We start from the raw sequence: 26,608 nt of genomic DNA on the forward strand, positions 1-26,608 counted from the left end.
TAGCCGTCATTCAAATTAGTTTTTAAATTAATTTGGCCAAAGAATATAAAAAAATATAGCTATAATACTACAAGTGACCACAAGGCAATGGCAGAAACTTTCACATGCAAATGGGGTGATTGGTTAGGTTTAGGCATGATGAGTGATGATTGGTTGGGTTTAGGCATGATGAGTGATGATTGGTTAGGTTTAGGCATGAGGAGTGATGATTGGTTAGGTTAATATCAGGATAAGAAGAAGTCCACAATTGAAATAAGCATTTTGATTGATTGGTTGATTGAATTTATTTGATAATTGATGAAAAGATACCTATACAACTGCCCAGCAGGAATACATACAGTACATTTAAAAAATCATCGAGGTTGAGAACACAAGAGAACACAATAAAACATCATGGACCATGTTGGAAATAAGTGTTTACACTTTTACATGCTATCCTTTGGATCTTTTATTGTCTCTCTATATATATATATATAAAGTCAATCAAAAGGTTTATTTTCATTGTGGACTTTTTCTTACCCTGATATTAACCTAACCAATCATCACTCCTCATGCCTAAACCCAGAGATGGGAAGTAACTAAGTACAAATACTTTGTTACTGTACTTGAATAGGATTTTCAGGTATCTGTACCTTATAGAGTATTTCTTTTTCTGACAACTTTTTACTTTTACTCCCTACAATTTAACACAAATATCTGTACTTTCTGCTCCTTACATTTTTCAAAACAGGCTAGTTACTTTAATTGTAATGCATGACAGACAAATATGATGCAATGTTGTTTGTTTGTCTCTCTCGTCTTGCGCTCCCCCCGCTTTTACGCATTATGTGCACCTTTTTCGTGGAAAAACCATGTCACAAACTGACAAGTGACAACTACTACCAATCACAGTTATAATGCAATTATTTGCCATTCAATCATCTGCACATCAACTACACCCTTGAAACATCTCCCTCTGGGTCCTCAGACTTTGATGGGTGTGCCACTTGCCAAGGCTTGAAGTGTAACTAGCAGTCCCTCAGTTTAGCACATAGTCTTTATACCCTTGGCAGTGGACATGGAGCAGAGGAATCAGCAGCAAGATGAGAAACTGATAATGAGATCCAAACTGGAGCCAAACCCATCAGAGTAAAAACAGCTGACCGAAGCTCACAGATGGAACAGAGCTTTTATGCCCTCTCAACAATGGCGTGTTCACCACACACACCCATGACCCACTCCCTGACTTGAGGAAACCTGTTTGGTGCCCTCACACAGATCAATCAGCATCCAGATTTACTGGATCCCAGCCGATTTAGTACCTGGGAAGATCTGGTCCTTTGCCACATGTCATCCCCTCTCTCTATCTTCACCTTTCCTGTCTGCCTGTCCTATCTAAATAAAGGCAGAAATGCCCCCCAAAAAATCCTCTTAAAAAAGAAAAGACCGCAGGATATTTACAGAAGATTTTCATGCTCTTAAGTCCGGTAAAGAACTTCCTAATTGTGAAGCGCAACTTTCTTTTTCAAATCACATAGTCATATTCCTCTCTTATCTCCTTCTTGTCAGACCTACTTCAACAGTCACAGATCAAGGTTTAAAGCTACAATATGAAAGCATTGCAAGACGAAGTGGGCTATAGCTCACTCACATAAACATGTGGATGTTGTGTGATGTTCAAAGGTTGTTTCTTCAATCCCTGCCTCAGGCAGCAACCATGATGCTATTTTTACCATCATCAGTAGTTTGAACACTCATAGAAATAAGCTGATGTAGGAGTCTAGGCAGTCTCTGACTCTAGCTCAGTCAGATAAACAGCTGCTCACTCGTTCATTTCCAACCTATCTCACTCTTTATGCTCTGTGTTGTTGTCAGTGTGAACACAGTGTGTAGAATTCAGAAAGTGAACTCTTAACAGTTCATAGCTTGCCAGGATGAGTCACTGTGTCTGTGTCGCTACCTGACAGGTGGATTATTGGTTCTATTCCCGAAGGAGGAGACATATTACAGCAGAGATGGGAAAAGTACGCACTTTCTTTACTTAAGTAGTTAATTGTGTTAAAAAGATTCTGATAAAACTACTGATTCAACTAAATTACTCAAGTAACAGTAAAAAAGTACAGGCTCAAGTATAAAAGTAAAAAAGTATTTTCTTTGGAAGGTGAATATAAACTCATAATTCAAATACTATTAAACTTAAAAGATCACTTCAAAACATATTTTAAGATGCATAAAGACTATACTTTAATCTTCTAGTCTTAATCACTATGACCCACTAGCTCAGATAGTTGGATTGCTGTCTAGCAGTTTGGAGCTTGTGGGTTTGAGCTTCAGTGACTTTTGAGGTTGTGGGTTCCATCCTCAGTCAGTTTTGAATGTCGACAGCCAGAGGAAAGAGTCATTTAAAGCCCTGAGAAAACCTCATTCAATCAGTCTGAATTGGTGGCACAGAGGCTTGCTGCCTGGCAATATTGAGACCTCAGCCACAGCCACTTTTGCGGTCGTGGGTTCGAGCCTCAGTCAGTTTTGAATGGTGACAGGCAGAGGGAAGAGACAAGAGCGCCCGGAGAAGAGCTGTGAGTGTGAAGGGCAGCTGGTGGTGTGAAGGAATAATACACACAGAGACACCGGGGCCAGAGGTTGTGGGTTCTAATCCCGTTCAGCTGGCACTGCCTGGATCTAAGGGGGGGGATGTTCTCCCCCCCTGACCTCTGCAGAGACATGAGCTGAGGGTTATGAGATGGACAACCACAGAGAGCTGAAATTTTACTGACATCGGATGTACATTTTCCTTTTTTCTGTTGTCCCTTTGCTAGCTGCCGCTAGGCGTAAAAATAACTTTTTGAAAAACTGCTCCAGACTCAGTATATGACATGTCTGGATCTCTTTGCAGTCTATCCACAGTGTCCATTTCTGTGGGTCTGTAGGAGGCGCTGTGTCGCTCTGTGTATCTGCCTGTAGGAGGCGCTACGCTGGTGATGTTAAAGACTGTAATATGTCTCCTCCATCGGGAATCAAACCAACAATCTACCTGTCAGACAGAGACAGTGACACAGCCGCTCAGTCGACTGAGCTATGAGCTGTTGGGAGTTAAGCTTGTGATTTCTACACACTGACAATAACACAGAGCATAAAGAGTGAGACAGGTGAGATTTGTACCAGTGAGTTGAGCTAGAGTCAGGGACTGACTAGTCTCCTTCATTAGCTTATTTCAAACTACTGGTGATGATAAAGAAGAATCACTGCTGCAGCTTATAATGGGAGTTCTTTTTAAGAAACTGCCTGAGGCTGGGATTGAACCAACAACTTTTGCATATCACACAATATTCACATGTTTATCTGAGTGAGCTATAACCCACTTTCTCTTAAGCTCTTATCATATTTAGTCAACCTTATCCTGATTTTATTTAGTCAAGTTTTCGTTGACTAAGTGTCTAAGTATTTTCATCTCATCTTAGTCAAAAAAAAATATTGCGTCAGGTGCAAGCGTGCAGTAGAACATTGTATCCACCTGCATTTGGCTCCATCTTCAGTTTCATTTTCATCTTCATAGCAGGAATGATACCGCTGGCATTTGTAATCAACTGACACTCTCAAAGGCTCACAAATAAACATACCTCTGGCAAGTTGTTTTATGAAGTCAAGTTGAGTTACAGCACACTGGAAAACACCATGGCTTACTCAAAGATTATCCATTTCATGCCCTGTCCAAGTGATTTATTGAGAATAACACTGTTCAGATCAACTTATTCTAAGAATTTCTGTTACTGTAAAATATTTTCAAACAGTGTCAAGCATTTTTCTGAAAGTATTATTCTAGTAATGATGTTTGCCTGTGGAATGTGGTCTATGATGTGAATTCTTTGGAATATGGATACAGTAATTACAAGTGTGTTGACGTTACCATGATGGTTAAAATCCGGCTCAACAACATGGCACTAGATAAGATACTATGGCGGATACTATGGAGGTGGGATTTTAGGAACCCTGGAAATAGTTTCATAAACATCAGAAAACAGACAAATACGACACATGGAAGACATGAAAAACACATAATGACCACACAAGAAAAGTATTACCACAAAGTATATACTTTATTTCAGGCCAATTTCAAAGTATCATATGAAGAGAGATATAATGTAACAGAATTTATTGTTCTAAAACACATGCACATATATATCTATCAAAAAAAGAACAGATCATTATTGAATATAAATTCATTTCATGTGCATTTAGAAAAATCTAAATACAAAATCCTTTAACTTGTGTGATTAGTTCTACTGCTACAATGACAGTCAACAGCTAATATGCTCTGACAATTAAACACTAAGTAAGCATAAAATCATGTTTGTGACAAAATGCATCGTTTAGTCAAAATTCTGTAGCCGTGCAATACAAGCACTGTAGTGTACCAAGTAATTTCAGTTGCATCAACACTGTTTAACCATCTTAAATCCACCATGATTTAATGATCAATCAAATCAAAATCAAATGGAAGTCTCTGAAACAGAATCTGTTCTCACAACACCATTTTTGTTCACTTTTCTCTGATCTAAACAATGTTGTTCCATCAAGTTAATACTACCAATTTTATGTATTGGCTGGCAATATAATCAATGTGACATACTGTACGGCTTCCTCAACCAAGGACAGGCATGGTAGGCTGATTATCCAAAAGATTACAGCAGTAATGCAAAAGTGTAGCCATGATGTAAACATTATAATCATCAAAATAATCTTGATCGTGAGGAAGAATTGTCAACATATTGTCTTCACCATTGCTGTAGTAGTTCCTTGCTCTATGAGAATGTAAACAACGTGCGAGCGCTATGGAAGAATCACTTGCTTCTCTGTTCTAAAAAACCTCATCCTTAAATCTCAGGGTTAGTCACTCAAAACAACCATCTCGTCTAAAAATGGACTCTCTCAGCTATATCTACTCAGACATATCCATTAACACACAAAACCTACATCATTTTCTCGTTAGCTTATACATTTTTTTCTTCTTTTTTCATACACAGGCTGATTACAAATCATACCGTTTCTGGACTCTTTAAAAAGGAAAGCAGAAATACGTAGGTGTTAAAAGAGTCATTACAAAAACATCTTTGGAATCTCCCGCAACAATTCCTGACTGAAATAATTACTGATTGTTTTCTTATTTTTGTCCCCCACAAGAAATTATACAATCTGCGTAACTCCCCTTCGTCAGTCAAACCCTGGCCTTCTACACCACTCCTCTCTTAAACCTGCTTCAACATGTCCTCGCTGTGGTTTAAAAGCAGCCCTCATTTCAACACAGAACAGCGTAGGCCCAGAGGGCACCAGCTCGCTCTCAGGAAGACAATTTCAAACATTGTAAATCTTGTATCCTGTTGTAGCATCGTCATGAGGCTTAATTGATCAAAGAGCTCTCGTTTCTGTTTAGCCTAGAGATTTACCTTTTTTTGGTTAATGTTTAGGAATATCTTAACATTGAGAACAGTAATAAAAGCTGCATGATACGATAACACTAATGCGTATATAGGAAATCAGAGACATGGATAGAATCAGCTAATTGGCAAAAAAAAAGAGCCAAAACTGAGTCGGTTTGTTGTGGAAGACTTCATCTCGGTGAATGAATATCATCTGCTGAAGTGATGTGCTGAAAGTTGACCCTGTTAAAAAGTATTAATTCATCTATGAAAGAATTTAAAAATAAAAAGCAAAAATGCCATTTGATCTACGCTATAATACATAATGCAATACCCTAAAATAAAAGATAATTAAAAAGATTAAACCAAGAACAAATCATGAAATTAGGCTTGGATAAGACTGAGATACAAAGAAGCTAGGGTTCAACAACAAGAAATTAAATCCCTAAAATCCCCTTATAATATGTGTTTATAAAACAGACATACAGTTTTGATTATTGAACATTAACGTACATAAAAGGAGAATGTGGTTGATGTTATGAATACAACCTCTCATATTGCTTATTGCTGCAATACACAAACTTGGTAATTGTTTGCTTTGCTCGTCTTTCAAAAGAATACAACTGAAGGCACTTGATTTGACAAAGGTTTAACTTAGACTTGCTGGCACAGCCAAGCAGCAATGTAGTAGGTCCCCAGGCTCCACCGTCCAACCCCATCCCTCCCCACCAAAGCCAACATGTCCAAACTGGGCCTCGCGTTACCTTTACTCCAAATCAGTATTGTTCGTTTTGCTTCAGATACATCATTTTTGGTTTCTCAGGCTCGTTGAAAATAAAAATAAAGAGTAAAAACATTAAAAAGGCCAACTATAATGCTATTTGAGCTAGAAGCAATAGTCCCAAACAGATAAGTAGTGCTGCTTCACACTATATTGCAGGAAAAGAGGCACCAGAGACTCCAGGCAGTTATGGATGATGGTAGTCCTTAAAAAAAAAGTACATGCACCCGCCCAGCTCAGCTATGAGGGGGAGACAGGGGGAAGGAGCAACCCCTGCCCCAGGTAAAGATGCCCTAGATTCACGGACAGACCTGTGAAAGATTTGGGGACCCTTGAGTAATTGTCTGTTCATGGGCCAGCCTTGAAGACACAGACAAAATAAAGAGATAATAAAAACACCAGGGAAAAGAAAGGAAACAGAAAATACTGCCTCAAAGAGCTTGGCCGTATATGCCGAGGCAGAGCTAGAGGTCCAGAGAGGCTTGCTGAAATGTCTTGTACAAAGCATGGATGCATCCTTCACAGATTGGAGCAGGCAGCAGTTCAGAGTGTAAGGTTAAGGAGCCTTCTATAACCATGTGAGGAAGCTCTCCTTGTCGATCTTGGTAGCTGCCAGCACCGACTCCATGTCGTTGAGGATGTCGGAGCTCAGCGCCTCCTGCAGGCTGGGCATCAGCTCCTCGCCCTCCACCGCCATGCTCTCACCCTCCAGGGTGCCCAGGTCCACGTCTGTCCCCGGGATGGCGTCCAGGTAGTCGGGGAAACGGCTGGGCTGCGTCGCCATGGAGGTCGAAAGCGAATCCCCTGATAGACAGTAAAACATTATGTTAAAATACTTTGACTGTGTCAGGGCATCAGCTTAATACAGCAATGAGAATAATTATAGTGCTATAATGATAATAATAATAATGATGATAATAATAATAATAATAATAATAATAATAATGATGATGATAATAATAATAGTTATTAATATTATTATTATTATTATTATTATTATGGTCCTAATACCAATACTTTTACTTGTCTGTTGTTTTTATGGTTATATTGAGTCATTGACAACTGAGGAACACAATAGTATCAGACTTTCTTGTGTTTTATCCTCAATTGTCTTTTTTTTAAAGCAGGTTTACATAATATCGTACATAATAACTAGTTTTAAAAAGATCAAATAAAAACATCAGCAAAACAATAATAATACAGATCTTTTTCTTAAACTAGTAAGCCGCAACATTTGTGTTGCAGCTTACTAGTTTAAGAAAAAGAGTGTTGGACGCGTAAGTAAGTAATGTTCAGAGAATTGAGAGGGAATTCTCCCACGAGCATCACACATGGGCCAGTTTGCTTCCAGACTCACCTGTGTCCATCTCGTCCACGCTGTTGAGGAAGTCGTCTGGAGTGCGAGGGACGCTGTAGCTGCTCATACTTAAGCCGCTGTCTGTGCTCTCATCCCTGGAGTGGTAGGTCCCGCTGAAGACACGCAAAAACAACAACAACAACAAAACGGTTAAAAATGCAAAGTCTACCCAACAAATCACCATACATCATGACTTTCATAAAACCTAGTGCACTTTGTCCCAGCAGAACTTTCGGATGTCTCCACTTAACTCTATTGAAGCCAAGCTATATGAATCTAATTAAACACTCCGACCAAAGCAAACACAGTAGGTTATTAAAAGCACACAGGCTGACAGATAACAGGGCCTGCTTCTGATGGCCTGGATTCCCTCGGGACATTTTGCATCCCCTCACGTTAAGACAATCACTTGCTGTTCCATCTCTATTTGAATGACTATGGTGACTAATCCCCAATGACGCTCTTGAAACTGAGCTTCACTCTTTTTTCCCTCTCCCTCCCCTGTTGTAGAATATAGGAAAAGAGCAATGATGAGAGAGAGAGAGAGAGAGAGAGAGAGAGAGAGAGAGAGAGAGAGAGAGAGAGAGAGAGATTTGACAAGCCTATAGTAATTAGCAGAGGAGAAATATGTAGGCAGAGTATGGTGGAGGCAGGATGAATGAGGCCATTGTGAGAGCAGGGGAGTGGAGGGAACAGGGGGAGGGAGGGGAGATTAGGTTGTCCTGTCTACTGACTGGACCACATGTTCTCATGGCCTGCTTGCTATTCAGCTCTCTCCGCACTTCTCGTCCGCTCGCTGTGGAACTGGGGCTTGGACTGCCGGGGAAGCAATTTCCAGAATTCCACGGTGCGGCATTCACACACAGTAAAAAAAAGTCCCAAGTTCCTATTAATACCTTAATATACCTTAATCGCAACCTTTTTCAGTGTTAAGTCTCAAGTTGTGCCCGGTTTTAGTCTCTTGACCGGCTCAACTTGTGCAAGTTGGACACACTTGGAAAAATTCAGACATGACAGATCCATTTCTGTCTACAGTTTCTGGAACTGCGCTGCCATGGTTTTATACTTTTCTTCAAATGATTACAACACCAGCATTCGAGGCCTGATTCGCTGCATTATAGCAGATGTCCAGCAGAGGTCAACATTGTGCAGTGAACTCTGGCACGGTGCGGCTGGTCTGAATGAGTCATTACCATGTGAAGAGGGTTAAGCCCACAGACTGGCCTTCTGTTTTTCCTACTTGTGTAACTCAGGGAGCTCGCACCAGGGCTCCAACTCAAACAGCACACGGGCTAAAGCACAACGGGAGCCGTCGCCAATCAGCGCAGCACCTCGGCCACTATTGTAGCAGGGAAATGACCTCTGTTTGCGCTACAGATGCACCCCTGACCTTTGACCTGTACTCCTGGCTTCATTTCCTGTATGAAACCAACCTGTTGAGGAATGGGTCAGAGCTGTTAGCCGTCATGGTGCGGGCGTCCTGCGCCATAGGGGAGGACACAGGGTTTGGGGTGCCGCCGTCCTGCTCCATACTGGTAGGCAGCTGATTCCTCAGAGCCAGTTCCTGTGGGTGATAAAAAAAATACATGAGGAACACAAATTAACCCCCTATGCTCACCACAATGGGTAATAAAAGCCCCTTTTAGATTGGCCCCAAAACATACTAATATCCACAAACTCCCAGCTTTTTCTCCGGTCTAAAGGTTACAAAGCCGTTAGTGATACCGGTTCAAATGACTCTGCAATAGACAAGGCTTTTTATCGGATCCGCTTTGATCGGGAAGACACACGCTATTTTTCACCCCTTGAGAACGGACGTCCACAGACTGAAATCCAACTTTTTTAATGGTTAATTACTTTAAATTGGCTTTACTTTGTGTCCACTCCAATGCAACCCAACTGATGGAATATGAAAAAGAAAAAGAAAAAGGCATGCTTTACAGCACTCCTCTCCTCTACGAGCGTCAAGTCAGCCAGGATGTAAAAGTCAGCCAGGATGTAAAAGTAAGTCAGCCAGGATGTAAAAGTAGGTCTTCCGCAGTGGGCGTTAAAAATAAAACCCTTTTTGTAATGTTAACCTTCATATTCATTTTGAGTGATGCTTTACAGCCACAGTTTCACGCCATATGTAATCTTAACATCAAAAGTATTTTGATACAAGGTTTGCTGTTTCGTTCGTTGAAATACCTTTTTCCCCCCAAATGTGAGAATTTTAATGTCTTTATTCTGAAAGTAAATTGCGGTATTTCCATTGCTAGTCTGGTTAACTGTCGCTGTCTTGACACAGCCCACTATTGCTGTAGTGTTTTTCAGAAACCTAGTTTAAATTTCTATAGATTGATTAACTGTTTATCCGGCCGTGACCGCGGCGCTGCCACAGTTTATGTATTGGAGACAATGGCATGGCAGGTCAATCTACTGGTTTAAGTGTCCAGGTCGCCTACAGCCTGTGACAGTCAATTCATCCACTGAAGCACCCAGTCGGGGGGAGGAGCTAACGGGTTGGGAGGGGATGTGAAAGTGTCAATGGCCTATTTTTAGCATTTAACAGGCATCGTTTATCTGTGTAAAAAAACCACAGCATATAAGTGGTAATTTTGATGTAAAAAAAAAAAAAGTATAATTATTTGCATGTCATAGCAGAATGCCAATTAGAAAATGGTAAATTGAGGGCTTACACACAGGCTGCCGGCTTGTTTCTGTCTCCTCTCGCAGAGTTTCAAATGACGTAAGAGACAGACTACAGCTGGACACATTTGTTTTCCACACATGCAGTATCAGATAAAGCAGAGGATTGAAGTCCTGGCTAAAACGTTTTGGTGTCCTTTTGTTGTTGCTTCCTTCCCTGCAAGTCCTTCCTTGAACAGTAGGTTTATTAAGACTCACCCGGTGTCACTGTACCTCGCTCTACTTTTACGGGGCCAAGGACAACATCGGGGAGGCAGCCAATGGGATATGACGTTTTTACTAAGAATGTAAAGAACTACTGCTAGACACCCTAGTGGTTAGTAGATGCCTTTATTGGTTGTGGTTTAGGAGAAATGGACACAATGTTCTCTCAGAAAAAATATATACTGTAGGCCTTCATTATCCCTGTAAAACATATTTTTATTAAATACTTTCCCCCCCTGTGTTCTGTTTATATCAGATGTACTGGCAGCAGTACCAGAAGGTGTTTCCTTCTTGAGCAACAAGACCTCTCCCTGCATCCCACGCACACATGTAAACAATCTGCTTTGGATTAGGAGGGATTATGAAGGCTGTGTACTGTAAACAACCTTTATGACTTCAGCGCTCTCTTTCGGTGCCTGACTGACGGACGTCAGCAGCACTGCACTGCCACCAGCCAGTCGCACACATCTCCACTCATTCTTCATCACACTCTGGCCATGTGGAACACATTTGGGTGTGGCAGGTATTGCCGCAGAAATTTGACTTCCACCGCGAGCATGCACACAGTTTCAGAGAGTGTCCATTTGCACTCATATATACAGTGGAACTAAAGTGTAGCTTCACCGGAAACATCTAGGATTGGGATGATGTTTGAATGAGTGAAATGCATTGTCTCCTCTCTAGTTGCTAATGTAGTGTTATGTCTTTCTTGTATGTTTGTTTGTTTGATTGAATCAACTTTATTGTCATTGCACGGAGTACAGCGAAATGCAGTTTGGCATCAACCAGAAGTGCAAAAGAGCTATAAAGTTGTTTGTGAAGTATGTACATTTGTATAGAACAGGATAAAATGTAATCTATATAGTATTGACAGTATTAACAGTACAGTATTTATAGTATTGACAGTATAAACGGGGTGTTTTGCTGTATATATATATGAAAAAAGGGGGCAAAAAAGAAATACTAGTCCACATGGTGTGCATAGGCAGTCATTTCATGTACACAGTGGTCTGCAGTCACATATGTTTTGTTCATTACGCCCTCTGGCTGCCCGCTCAGTGTGGATGTCTGAGGTTATGGTGCTACTAATGTTATGATAGAAATAAACACAGTACATTGACAGTGAGCAACAGTACCCAGCGTGATTAACTGTTCATATCTTTTCACTGAATAATATGTGAGTTCAATGTATCGCATTTATGTTCTCTGGACATTTAAATGTACACTCAAGACAGGATAGTGGAGACTGTCTTTTCCCTTCAGGTCACTTCCCATGTCGTGAACTTTTAACAACCGCAGTGAATGGCATGGTAAACAAAAGTCACCGTCACCGGAACCCTCATTCATAATCATAAAGCGCTGGTTCTACTGTTGTGACACAGCCTTGAGTAAACTACTGAGCCGGGCTGCACCGCCCTGTGTGGGCGGCGCTGTGACACATCGCCGGCAGGAAGTGATAAACTGACCACAGATGACTCACTCAACTTCATTGCAGGGTAGCGTAACAATAAAAGCCAGATCAAAGGAGCTCTAAGCTTGGGCAGTATACCTATGAACAATGACTCAAACTGAACAGGCCTATTCTACGTTTAGATGACATGTTATAGTTTGGACATCTTGCTGACGCCCTTATCCAGAGCAACTTTCATTACATGAGCAGTTAGGAGATCAGTGTCTGGCTTAATGCTTCAACAGGACACACCACTAGCTGATGGACACGCATAGCAAGTAGTGAACCTGTGATTTTTCTCATGCAGGATGGCCTCTCACACCACCAGGTATTTTACTAGTAAAATTCAGCACATTTAAAGAGCATGGTGCAGGTGTGGGAGGGGTATATAGTGTGTGTGTGTGTGTGGGAGGGGTATATAATGTGTGTGTGTGTTTTTCTAATCACACATAGCTGCATCTAGACTTTTTTGTAAAGCAGCTGGCCACTGTTCCTAAAATGGAACTGTACACCTGTGATGTCAGGGCCAGCAGAACATCCAGCAACAAGTGATGTCACAGGTGTTGAATGCACATTTAGAATGCCACCCATTTTCTCCATATTTCTGCCCTGGGGGCCTGTAAATTTTTTGTTTGTTTTGTTTCTTTGTTTGTTTTGCACCATGCTCTTTAAATAAACACATTTGCATTTCAGAGCTGCTAAAAGGTGTGACTCCTGACCTGGGGCCTCTGGCGGAGCAGCTCCTGTTGCTTCAGTCTCAGTCTGTCCTTCTCTATCTGCTGTAGTCTCAGCTGGTTGTTGCCCCCCATGACTCCACTGTGGGGGGGCAGCGGACCCCCCTGCTTCACTGGAGCACTCTGTGAGATCCTCTGCTGGTTCAGGGCTGCAGAAAGACAGAGGAGAGAGTTCAAATCTAACGGTCAGTGCTCCACGGATGCAGCCAAAACATCGCAGTTTCCTAGTGTATTTAAAAATACACTAGGAAACTTTGCACAATTTAAATCATGTAAGGTGATGTCAGTGACCAATCAACACTTCATCCATTTGCTGGGGACCCCCTGGAACCTCTCACAGACCCCTGGTGGTGCCCGAACTCCATGCTGAGAACCCCTGCTTTACACCAAAGAGACAACAGAGGAAAATATCTAACGTTGGCGAGTCCAGCTTTCTCTGGACAGAGTGCTGCTCGCTGCTTTTTAGGAGAAGGAGGTATTTTGTTTTTTACTAGCATTTGCTACTTGTTGTAGACAGGAAAGTGACCACACCCAAAACCAGAATTACATTTAAGCAAACTGAGTCTCAATTAGGGGGAATAAACAGGCATTTTTTTTTACATTCAACCCTTGACCAGTGCCAGCTTTAACACAATTTGCAATGATTTTGCAATGCAACTACACTATAACAACCCTAACATGGCTATGATGACTGCTTGTCGTACTGCTCGCCTGCATTCAGACGCAGCATAACAAGACGGACAACTCGTGCAGCTTGTGTGTGATGTGAACGTGTTGAGACGGGAGCCAGTGTAGCAGGTTGAGCGTGGGGCAAGGGAAGTCCCAGCAGACGTCTTCCTGCTCATTTGAAACAACGGCTCTTCCTGTAAGACCTGATTCCCTCCCACTCATGACTAAGACTGGCTTTGTTACTTTTGTACATTGCATCAGTCATGATGTGACTTATCCTCATTGTGCATTTGGTTTCCTTCAAAACAAATCGCAGATTATCCCCCCGAGACAGACTGCCTGGTCCTGACCTGATGTTTCCACATTAGCCTGTTTAATTAATGCAATATGAGCATAGTGTTGAAATCACAATCATTAATGTAGCTTGGTGAATACATTAGAAATCTATGCACTTATTAAGACCTGCAGGCACAGGCTTCCTTGGACACATGCAAACACCATACCGCTGTTAACTTTAGTTTCAAAGTACTTTCACCCAACAAAGGTTTGCATTAAGCACTAACACGCCAACTACATGTTTACAATATCAATACAAATGTGTGTGTATTGAAAAGCTGCACAGCTGTTCCCCAGAGAAATCTTTGCTATTCTTTAGCCTAGCGGGGGCGGGTCTAATAAACATGAGTAAAAAGCAGCATCTGATTGCAGCGATCTATGCATGCAAAGTAGGTCACACGTTTTATCAGTGTAGCAGAGAAAGACAAGCGAATGTGGCTGACCACGAGGGGTGTTACAGTAATCAAACCAATCAGGAGGCCTGTTTACTTATGTGCTCCAGGCACCAACCAAAACAAAGCCTCAACGGGGGCACAGTTTTCATGCGGGGCGGCCTTTCTCTGTGCTGTCGTGCCCGCCCACCCCCCGGCACCTTTCTCATCATCACCATTCAATCACTGTCTGTTTACACTATCTCAGGAGCTGAATGAAGCACGGCCCAGGGCACTCCCTGGGAAGCTCGGCAAGCCCCGCCCCACGCCCCTGTACACACTGCCCCCCCCCCCTTCTCCCTATACACACACAGCCAGGGAGCCGCCTCCTCTCTCCCACACACACACACACACACACACACATCAACCCGAGCCATGGGAGAGTGTGTGTCACTTCTCTCTGCGTCTTATCTTTGGCAGATACAGGACCTGTGTGGCCCAGATCACTCCACCATCGGGGCACCATTAGCTGTTCCCAAGCCAGAGGTGCTGCACATGGGCCATGTCAGCAGCCGTCCGTCTGTTAAGACACGAGCTTTGAAGAGCGCACACTCAAAACAAGGCAAGGCATTATCGTGCAAAGAGATCAGACCGATGCACAGACAAATAGACAGTAAACTTAGCGAGCGCACGCGACTTCCAGCTGCGTGCCTAATTGAACTACAAGTCAAGGATGCCGTCTCAAGACCAAACAGCCAAACAGCTAACCGTAACCAAAGTTACTAGGAAAAATATACACAAACAATGAGCGGGGCATATGGAGGCAGGGAGTTAAATGTGTGGGTGAGATAGGAGGGAAGGACAGGTTCATTTCAGGGCCACAGCGATAGTATAAAAGGAGGCCAGTGTGGGTGGGGAGGGCTGTGTGTGTGTAGGGGGGAGGGAGGGGGCAAAGCCAGTGTATACGGGCGGTGATAGGTGGTGGGCCTGGGAGATAAGGGACAAGTTAATGCTGTCTGCCTTTTGTCTTCTTCACGCACCCATGCAACACAACGAGCCAGCGACACACAGGCCTTATCAGCCCATCACACTGCCAGGCACACAGCAGAGGATCACCTGGGGCACGGAGAGCAGAGGGTGTGCCAGCTGTGGGAAGTTCTCTCAGTGACCAGGGCACAGCGCCTTTTGAAGGCGAGGTCAATATTTGTCCGCCGCCGATTTAACAAGTTTAAAAAAAGGTGTTGTGTTTCCAGCCTCCAGATAAGAAAAGTGGAGAAATAGTCTGGACGTGATACAAAGTTACAAACACTCTTTTATCATATTGTACTCCAGCAAAGTCTGCATGAAGCCACCTAGTGGTGACCTGGCATCGGCTCTGCATGGCAGGGAGTAGAGCAGAACAAAAATAAATGAATAAAATAAATAAATAAATAATTATTTTTTAATTTTAAACAAATACAAATAAAAATCACAATATGACCTTCTGCCATTTCCAAATCTCAGAGGCTGCAATTAATTCCTGAAGAGAGTGAAGTGTCCCAAAATGAATTTCTAAACACATGTTTAGTGGTCTAGGTCAATGGTTCGCAACCTTTTCCGACACATAGCCCACTAGAAAATCTCAAAAATGTTTTCGCGGCCCACATCCGACTGTAAACACTACGGAGGCCAAACGTTGTCAGAGCGCTTTTTATTTTATCTGTAAAAGGAGCTGTCCATCAACACTGCACAGAAAACAGAAAGAGGGGTTGTCTGCAATAGGCTAATCAATGAATAATTGGTTACTAATTAAATAACCATCATTCAACAATGGAGAAATGCATTCTCATAATAATAATAATAATAATAATAATAATAATAATAATAATATATTTTTTTATTACAAAAATCGCAATGTTTTGCAAATGATTTGGCAGCCCACTTGCAATACCTTCGTGGCCCACCAGTGGGGCCCAGCCCATAGGTTGGGAATGGCTGTTCTAGGTAATCTTTGGTCCATGAATCAAGAACAATATTGATGAAAAACTTTCATCATTCTCAAATTCGGTAAATCCTGCAGACTGACATAATTATTTTTTTTATATCTTAAACAAAAATTGTCGGCTCTACAATATTTCTGACATTAACAACTTTAAATTTAAATCTCAATTGCAATATCCTGTCAAATAATTAATTTTTTGGGTCAATATCTTTCAGCCCTAGCAGGGCAATGGAAAAACTGAGACAATATCAACATCAACATACAATTTTTGCTGTTGTTGGATTTTCAATGAAATGAGTATTGACACTGACAAAATTAAATATTTTTTGGTTCAGCTGAAAATGCAAATGAAAGTGAAAATCACTTGGAAGGTGTCCCTGCTAAACTGCTGTCTCGTCACACCACTGGAAAAGATGAGTGCTTCATGAGAGTGACATCATTAAGCAGCCGCCAGCAAGGTGCCAACTCGTCCGCTGCAGCACTGTGACAGCCGAGGTAGAAAAACAACATCACATGACAGATAATGCGACAATATCCTGGCTTTACGTTACGGCTTCAAAACCCCAAATCAAACTCGCCAGAGGAAATCTGTCTTTGTGCGCATGAATATCCTGCTAGTGTGCTTCCCCCCCCTCCTCCCCTCGCTGTCTCTCCGGAGTGCGTAAGAAAAACAACATAAGGGGCTGGGGTATATCCACACAGGCCAGCCCCCTTTTGAACTCCGCCACAGTGCGCTCACGGCTTGTTCGCTGCTCACCACCTCCTTGGATCTTAAAGGGGATGCCTGCTTATCCCGTCGGCATTTTCTCCTCTGTTCCTCCCTTTCTCTTTCTTCCCCTTTCGCCTTGCCTCTCCCTGCCCCCCGCCTCCCCTCTCACCAAGGAGCTCTTTGACTGAAAAGGTCTGGAACAGATTAAGAGTTGGACCGCAGAATAAAGAGGCCTGGCCCAGATTCAAGTCTGTCTGGAGCTGGAGCCGAACGGGGCTGTGGCTGTGCCTGCACTGTGGGCCTCACGCAGGGGGGAAAGCCAGCCGGCAACAAGCTCTCCGTTAAAGGCGCTCGGCTGCGTTTCTTCTCAAAGCTCAAATTAGCCTCCATTATCAAAGCAGCTGGCTTATGATTGGAGACCTACATAGCAGCAGTATAGAGGAGTCCATTCCCATGCACAACACAAAGAAGAACTAGAATTAACTGCAATTATTAAAAGAAAGTTTCCCCTCAAGCACAAAGCCACACATATCAAATTATTTCAAGTAGTTTGAAGTGTGCAGCACTTAAGAGGCCTTCCTAATCGTATTAAAAGGTGCAAACAATAGCAGCTGAGCAAGATAAGAAACGGATGCACATATTTTGAGCCCACAGAATTATGAAGTACAGCAAAAAAGATGATCTCATGTGGAACAAATTGACAAACGTCGATGGCACATAATGAGTTAACGTGGTCTCGTTCTCCCTCTCACTCTCTTTCAGGGGCCCAGCAGGCGTGTGTGTTCAAGACTTATAAATCTTCAAAGAGCTTAGGCCATCAGAGCCGCCTTCTCTCCCCAGCTGCCCTGCTCCTCTTACGATATGTTTTGCACTTTCCCGCGCGGCCCTCAGAGCAGGGCACGCATTCACTTGGAGAAGAATTGCTCTCCAAGTGGCCGCGCTCCATAACAATAATGCTAAAATTAAACAAGATAACAGGCGGCGCGCTTGTTCACACATGTTGCCTTTGTGAACCGGGATGAGCTTCCCTGGGGAATGGTGCTGTAACGGAGGGACGGCACCTGGAGCGTAAATGAGTCAGAGTGACATAAGCAGGAACCTTCACCTCTGTGAGCCTTCCTGGCACACAGGAGGATTAGCTCATTCCCATGGCCAGTGTTGCCAGATACAGCTAATGGTTTCCAGCCCAAATACTGTTCGCAAACCGCCAAAACGCACACAACAATACCAGCCAAACAAATGCAGGTCAGGCCCAAAACAGCCCAATCGGCGGAAAACCACCCAATCTGGCAACACTGCGCATGGTCAGAGAGAAGTCTCACGTCTCAGGCAGCATATGCTTGACCAGCCCCAGCACACTGCAAGCTCACTGTGAAACTTTAGCTCGGCCTGAGGGACTAATGGCCAACTCAGCTGTTGCTGGAACACTAAAATGGCTAACAAAAGGTTAGGTGCTGCTTTTTTTGTCTTCACAGGCACCTACTAACACCGGGGTGGGGGTATGCTGGTGGGGGTATGGTGAGATCTGGTTTTCAGTAACAGGCGGACTTGTCATTGCAAAACAATGTAGTGGGGTGAACTCAACTATGAATCATACAGATTTTCCCCCCTTCACCATTGCAATTACAGTGATACATCTTTTGTGGATTAGCCAAAGCTTTGTATTGGGGAAAAGTGAACTGCTGTAACAAAATAAGACCAAATGTTCAAGAAATTCTCTTCTGATAGGACACCATGTAATTTTTTCATACAGCAATACTTGCCATTATAACACCAAAGCACATCTATATTAAAGGGGAGCAAGTGGGTTTGTTCCAGAATTTTGGCCGGCCACAGCTATGCTGTTTTATGTGCGATCGGGCTGAAACTTTCAGGAAGTGTAAAGAGCACCCGTGCAGGTGACCTGACGGAGCCGGATTTTTTAATTAGGTGATTGCCCTAATTACCTAATGATGTGATGTCATCAGTGATGATGTCTTCTTCAGTGATGTCATCCTTCCTGGCTGAGGTTATAAGTTCAGTGATGATGTCATCAATGATGATGTCATCAGTGATGTCATAGAGCAGGCGAGGCCGCATAGCGGCCGAGCTGTGTATACAACGCGCAGTGGGCAAGCTGCAGGGCGGGCGAGGTTGCGAGCCCATGCAGCGGGCGAGCCTAGGAATTGAGCACGTGTAGCGCACGAGATTGCTAGTAATTAATATCTGCATAGCAATTTTACTTATTGAATGGAGTCTTAATTGACAAATATATGCATAATATATGCATTGAGCTTACCAAAGCGCGGGTCAAGTCGTGGGTCGAGCCAGGAGGTGGTCTTGTTCTTGTGGTTGATGTAGTAAATTTCCCCCTCTGATGTAATGGCTTGTTCCCAGCCGTCAGGGATGGGACCTGGGGGAGGACAGGCAACATTTAGGCTGCAGAGATCCTGGTGGTTCACTCACCGCTCAGCAACAGCGGGTTTCTTTTTTTGGACATACGGTTAAATTCATGGAGTGTAACTGAACAGACGAGCAAAATACAGCAACATTACATAGCTAGAACCAAGCTTTGGACATGGCACAGCTATAATCAGTGTTGAACTGGGAGGAGCAGCGTATGCTATCATATTATCACATGCATAATGTAATGCACGCACAATGAGAACAGTAAACAGTGTACACGTGCAATCCATGGCTACAGTAGCTAAGATACATCGTTTTTCATCTGGGGAGAGATATAGACTAGCACATGCTTCCTCCGATACATGTGCAGATGGCAGCTGCTTCTTTTCACCTGACAGCGAGGAGTTTCACCGGCAGGTCCTAGCGCATGGGAGGATCACGCTATTCCCCCCAGTTTCCCTCCCCGCTGAACAGGCGCCCCGACCGACCAGAGGAGGCTCTAGTGCAGCGACCAGGACTCATACCCCACCAGCTTCCCACCCGCAGAAACGGCCAATTGTGTCTGTAGGAACGTCCGACCAAGCCGCAAGTACCGTTACCGGGAATTGAACCCAGGTCTCCCCGGTAGTAGGTGAGTGCTTCTACCTCTATGCTACCCAGGCGCCCCACCTTTGAGAGATTAATAAATCTTTGTCATATTTCACTGCGAACATATAAGCCTGTCTGTGAACAAATAAGCTCAAATTAAGGAGACAACCCTCCTCCTGATTGATAGTACTTCAGCGTGGAATGGTGATGTACAGTACTGAGAATACAGAGAGATAGATTGATAGTATTCCAGGGTGGAACGGTGATGTACAGTACTGAGAATACAGAGAGATTGATAGTATTCCAGGTGGAACGGTGATGTACAGTACTGAGAATACAGAGAGATAGATAGTACTCCAGGTGGAACGGTGATGTACAGTACTGAGAATACAGAGAGATAGATAGTACTCCAGGTGGAACGGTGATGTACAGTACTGAGAATACAGAGAGATAGATAGTACTCCAGGTGGAACGGTGATGTACAGTACTGAGAATACAGAGAGATTGATAGTACTCCAGGTGGAACGGTGATGTACAGTACTGAGAATACAGAGAGATAGATAGTACTCCAGGTGGAACGGTGATGTACAGTACTGAGAATACAGAGAGATTGATAGTATTCCAGGGTGGAACGGTGATGTACAGTACTGAGAATACAGAGAGATACTCCAACTGTAAAGTCAGCTGCCTGTCAAGCAGCTCCCAAACATGTCGGACAGGACCTGTCACGCTCTACCTCCGTCTAACCCCACCTGGGGGCGAATTCCAGCTGCATGGACCGAAGTGATGTACAGCGAGACTCCGTGACAAGTACCAACTAGACTAGGCTGCTCCTGACTTCTATGCAGCATATCAAAGCAGGGCAGGGGATCGTTGAAAAATGGCGATACCAGTATCAAGAACCCTTAAAGTGATACCGATACCAATAAGAGTACTTAATTTGATAACCTTGTGTAGTATAGGCATACTTTTGAATGTTTTAGTGGCATCTCTGCACGCTGAAATGCCAACACAGTAGGGATGCCACGGTGTGGACATTTTCCCACCGGGTAATAAACATGTGACAACACCGGTGTTACGGGTGAGACCGAAGCTCCTCCGCTGTCCCCGCGGGTCAGCCCCTCCCTGCTGCTGTGTAACGTTAGCTTGGACGCTCACAGTCACAACACTGGCTGCCTGACAACTCATGGCTGCATCCGACTCGAGACAACTTTTCAGACGCCCGTGGAGACAATCTTTCTCAAAAGAAACTATCATTAACGACACATCTGGAGACTTTTTCTGACATGGGATTTAACATTATCAGCAAGCAGCAGTAAGCAGGCAATGCCTGAATGCTGGGTAAGTCCTCCCTCCCGCTAGCAATGATGCTAAGTTAGCATAGACGTTTAGCTGTGGTAAAAAATAGCACATTTCCAGAGATGGCCCCGCAGTGACAACAGAATGCACACGCAGGCTTAGCTAAGGGTCTTACCTACATGTGTATGAGGAGGGCATCATTTGTGTTCATAAGATGTATAGCGTTAACTAACGTTAGTTGCTGGTCTAACCAGAACAGTGGAGCCACACTGCAGCCCAGAGGGAGCGCTTGTAATTCACCCCGGCGCACGCTGAAACTGGCACGAGCGTGCAGAGTTTTTCTTTAATTTCTTCCTCCATAAAAACGAACGGTGATACAGGTGGGCATTTTATGTAATCGGTGTATGCCCCACTACCGTGTAACACCGTTAACACCGACTACCGTGGCAAGCCTAGTAGCCTACAACACAGTCACATACATTGCGTTCAATGTATGTGAATCACACCCATACCCATCACAGACTGCATGGGTTGTAGCAAAGTATGCTTGCGGTGATTGCAGACCATGAAGCAAAACCATATGAATCGTTTTCCCCCCCTAGATCTGTGTACAAAAAGATTGAACGCAGGTATCGTTTCACTGGAAAAGTTTTGATACTACTTGGTACTGGGTTATTTCAGTCGATACCTTAAAAGGACAACTTCACCGAAAAACAATGCTGATTTATTTTGCACATGATCTCACACACATATCTGAAAACGATAAACAGTTTTGCAGACATTAATTTAGTTTGATGAGTAAGAGGTGATTTGAGTCAAGTTGTGGACCAGTGATGTCATTTGTGCAGGAATGACATCACTGGTCCTTAACTTAACATCTTAAATCAAATTAACTCTCAATAACTGTCAAACTAAATGAATGCCTGCAAAACTGTTTACAGTTTTCAGATATGTGTGTGATCATGTGCAAAATAAATCAGCATTGTTTTTCGGTGAAGTTCTCCTTAAAAAAAAAGGTATCGAGTACCGATACCCAGTCCTATATGAAAGCCAGAAAAAGCTCTGAAATGGAATAACTATTCAAAGTCAAACCAACAACCACCAAGGAAATGTGACTGAGTTCAAATGCTGGACACACTGCAGGTGTGATTGTGTACTACATGTTACGTGTCACAAGTCAGTGTGTAATCAGTGTGTATATACGCACCGCTGGCTGGGTTCATAAGGTTCTGCTGTTGCACTGGCACAGGGCTGGCAGGGGCTGCCTGGTTCATCTGGAGCAGGGCTTTACGGGGGTCCACCCAGGTGGTGGACTGATCAAGGTGGCTGCAAGACACGAGACAAGACAGTCCAACATAAGTGAGATAAAGCACTCCTACCAGAGTTCAAATGAAGAGCCATTACCCAGGCTAAAGAGCCATATCAATGTGAACTCGGAAAGTCACATGGTCGGAGCTGATGACTCAGAGCCGTTTCAACAAACCCCTGAATGAAAACATTGAATCTAAGCCCTGCTTTCTGTAAGTGATGAGTATAACAGGAAACCAAACTCAAGTTTCTCTGTTTGGACATAGCCTGTCCTGTTGGATTACACAAACTCTATATAGAGTCACATACGGAAGCCATTTTTGCTTTGGATAAATTGAGATTTACTTATTTAATTTGTACCCTCTATGGCTGACTTAATATTCTATGTTATGAATCAGGATTTGAAAAACTGCCTGTTATTTTGAAGTTGAAAGAAAAACAAAAAACAACAACAACAACAACAAAACAGTTCTAAATGAACAACAAACAACAAAGCCCAACTGTAGATGACAACTGAAAATAAATCAACGCAAAAAGAATTGTGTGAGCGTGGGTAAAGCTGGGAACTTTCTGGAGAGTGCACTCGATGATCGGTTGCAAAACAACTATTGTAGCATCAGACACTGTTGCTCCATCTATTTTATGGCTTGTCTTTGCTGAGGGGCGGAGGGGGGAGAAGGTAGGGAGAGAGAGAGAGAGAGAGGGGGGGGGGGGGTTCGGCGCATTGTGTTGCATTCTGTGGAGGCATTGATAATTAGTGCATTGTTGGTACTTGTTGCTTGATTAAGATGGAAAGCTAATACAGGAAGCCCTCCTCTCTCCAGCAGGACCCTCTCCATTGAGGGAGGGTCAGTCCCAGGGCTCAACGCAGGGGGTCCTTTTTCCTGGAAGCAGCCTGGACACTGTGGAGTGTCAGGGGCTTTAACAAGCTGGCGCCACATTTACAAAGCTTTCACCTGCTGACAAAGGCACAGACTGAGCTACGACCTCAAACCCCACTATTCCCTCTTTTTTTAACCATCCCATTTAAAAAGACACCCCACCCCCGCCCCTCCCCTTCATGCAAATAGCCACCAAACTCGAGCGGTTTGTTTATACGACAACGCAACTCATCGCAGCGGCGGTTTGAATTATTTCAGTGCACATAACAAAAATAGACACAACAGAAGCAGTATCGGGTACTGAATACAATTTGACCCCTCCGCCTATATAACAAACATGTTTCGCACTATTCCGCCCGCTGTGGTTCTTTACGATTTGGGTGTTAATTTGATCCCAAAGCGCCATTAGGGCAGATTTGGGAGCAGCTGGAGTTAAGTGAGAGATTGGGAGAGTTCCTCTTGGCCTCTGCGATGATCCCACAGCCTGCCTGTCTGCTCTCTCTGTCCCACAGCCTGCCTGTCTGCTCTCTCTGTCCCACAGCCTGCCTGTCTGCTCTCTCTGTCCCACAGCCTGCCTGTCTGCTCTCTCTGTCCCACAGCCTGCCTGTCTGCTCTCTCTCTGTCCCAGGCCAGAGAGCGACACAGCCTGCCTGTCTGCTCTCTCTCTGTCCCAGGCCAGAGAGCGACACAGCCTGCCTGTCTGCTCTCTCTCTGTCCCAGGCCAGAGAGCGACACAGCCTGCCTGTCTGCTCTCTCTCTGTCCCAGGCCAGAGAGCGACACAGCCTGCCTGTCTGCTCTCTCTCTGTCCCAGGCCAGAGAGCGACACAGCCTGCCTGTCTGCTCTCTCTCTGTCCCAGGCCAGAGAGCGACACAGCCTGCCTGTCTGCTCTCTCTCTGTCCCAGGCCAGAGAGCGACACAGCCTGCCTGTCTGCTCTCTCTCTGTCCCAGGCCAGAGAGCGACACAGCCTGCCTGTCTGCTCTCTCTCTGTCCCAGGCCAGAGAGCGAGAGGCCTGACTCAGCACACCCCCCCCCCCACACACACACACACACACACACAAAGCAACCCATTTTGAAGCCCCCTCTTGTTTATGCTTTACTGATCAAAGGAGCTGCCAAATCCCCCACCAACCCCTCCCCCCGGCCCACACACACACACACACACACACACACACACACACACACACACACACACACAGGCAAAATAGCTCTAACTGCTCAGACTGGAGGGGCCCCTTGAGAAGGAAGGGTCACAGGGGGGCGGGGAGAGACGACGACGAAAAAGAAAGAAAAAAAGAATGAAAGAGAGAAAAGAAAAAAAAACAACAACTACGGAAGCAATCCCTCAGAACTCCATTGGCTGCATGAGTCGCTGTGGTCCTGTTACACTCGGAGCGCCCAGCCCCCTCCATTGCCTCCTTCCCACTCTGGAAACTATGACATTTATTATAGAGGAGAGGGGAACCGGGGAGGGGAGGGGAGGGGAGGGGAGGGGAGGGGACAGCGGACACGGAGAGAAGGGAAGGGAGGGCTTATCGTAAATGAGAGGCCTGCACATCCTGGTACACCAATGCAGAAGTGACTACGCTGCTGTTGGAGCGCAGGGCTGGAAACACGCAACCTCAAAAGCGCTGCAGAGAACTGCTCATAAATAGCCTTTAATGCTTTAGGGGAGGACAGCGAAGTTGTGCTTCTTTCAGCACAGATGAAAAGTACAAATATTGAACTTTCCATCAAAGGCTCACTGGGGCAGAATAGGTTTTGCAGCCCAAATCAAGCGAAACAGAGCTGAACAATGCTTCCTTTCGAAACAGAAGTATCGGGGTGATAATCAAAAAAGCCTGTGATAAGACCCACACTTCCTCAGAGTTTCGTAGTGAGTGCCACACTGCATTCAAAGTTGACTTTTAGAGAGTGTGTATGTGGGAATTGAGAGAAGCGGTAAATCAGTTACCAGGAGTCGGTAATTCATCAGCAGGTTTCAAAACTAAAAGATAATCCATTGACTCAACCTGCCCCGAACCCTGCGCCAGCCAACGCTTACTGTTGGAGGAACATAAAACAATGTCATGGCAACTGCTGGGCCGGCTGGAGGCCAGCAGTTGTTGTGGGGAGTTGCTGATGATTTGAGGCCTGTGGGGTCACAACTGCTCCGTGTTGTCTTCACATGTCCCTCACGTTGAGGCGCGCTCAGCGGGACAGCCGGCTCCACCCTCCCCCTACCTCAGAACCTCCCCCTCAGGCAAACTGGTCAGGGCTCAGTTCACGTCTCCATACTGTGTGAATCACTGGACAATAGGGAAGGGATGATGCGCTTGTCTTACGATATGTTTTGATAGGCAATATGAGGTTCACTTCACGCTACGACCACGCTACGATGTACTGTAATAAACAATAAGACTCCAACGACAACCAAGTGTGACCGCGCAGAATCTGTTTATTTTCTGAGTCAGCAATGTCACTGGCTTGCTAGAATGGTACGACAGTTTAGAGTTGTTGTTTACAAAGTTCAAAAACTCATCTCACTAGCAGAATACCCCATCCATGCAGAACAGTGATGTGCATCCCCTGTGTGACCGGTGGAGGCTGCGCAGGTTAGGTCACCCGCAGGGGGCGCTCTTTGCACTTCCTGAAGGATTCAGCGCGATCGCATGTAAAATGGCATAGCTGTGGCCCAACACAATTTCTGCTCACTCAGAGACTTCGCATTCTTGTTATAGGTTTTGTGATGACTAAAGCGTAACGCGATATATTGAATTTCTATCTATCGTCACATCCCTAGTGGACCGGGAGACAAAAACAAAAACAAACAAACAAACACAAAACATATACAATCCTCTGGTGCAAACCTCAGGAGACCGGCCCATGATGACCAAGTGGGGATCTGGAGCACGGGGCTTGGCTTGCACATTTTGGCTCCAGCTGTCATCATGGTGGCCTGTGGGCTAGGAGAGCACAGAGCAGGACTCTCCATGCACCCACAGGCACTCGACATCTCCTTGACTGATGGCCCAATTATCAAGGTGGTGTTTATTGAGCCTGTGTTATTTATAATGTCTCATGCTGATGGGGTGGAGGGGTGGAGGTGCAGGGCTCTTCACATAAACGCTAAACCTGACTTCACTTAAATGATGTGGCACACACAGGGGGGCCAATCGGATGGCAGCTGGCTCAGTCAGTGAGTTGGCTCTGCTTTATTTATTATGCCATCGAGATCAATCAAGACGCAACTCATCTTATCTAAATGTATATCTCATCTGAAAGACGGTTCAAATCAGAAACAGCACTGGGGGTAACGCTCGCAAGAGAAATGTGCCTCCACTTGTTTTCAGTGACTGATATGTTCAGTGACTGATATAGCACAATGACAAAAACATCCTGCCACACAGAGGCCCTATTTACTGTACACCAATGAAAACGGTGGCATTTCACATCTGGCTTGGAGGGGGATGATATTGCCAATAAGAACTCAAT

General features: G+C 44.3%; 1 protein-coding gene across 2 annotated transcripts in view; it reads right to left on the bottom strand.

Moving 5' to 3' along the window:
- Nucleotides 1–4,064: 4,064 nt before the first annotated feature.
- yap1 (Yes1 associated transcriptional regulator) overlaps nt 4,065–26,608 on the bottom strand; it is a 31,050-nt gene continuing 8,506 nt past the window's right edge. The window contains exons 3-8 of one of the 2 annotated variants that reach the window (XM_083637269.1): nt 22,153–22,271; nt 18,952–19,065; nt 12,593–12,756; nt 8,965–9,095; nt 7,532–7,644; nt 4,065–6,978 (exon numbers count right to left, since the gene is read on the bottom strand). In XM_083637269.1, the coding sequence (XP_083493395.1) occupies nt 6,743–6,978; nt 7,532–7,644; nt 8,965–9,095; nt 12,593–12,756; nt 18,952–19,065; nt 22,153–22,271 (877 nt within the window). In that variant the 3' untranslated portion in view covers nt 4,065–6,742. The remainder of the gene's footprint in view (nt 6,979–7,531; nt 7,645–8,964; nt 9,096–12,592; nt 12,757–18,951; nt 19,066–22,152; nt 22,272–26,608) is intronic. The other variant, XM_083637270.1, reaches the window with a different exon arrangement.

Source organism: Poromitra crassiceps (assembly GCF_964638095.1).
Source record: "Poromitra crassiceps genome assembly, chromosome: 5".
Classification (NCBI taxonomy): Eukaryota; Metazoa; Chordata; class Actinopteri; order Beryciformes; family Melamphaidae; genus Poromitra; species Poromitra crassiceps.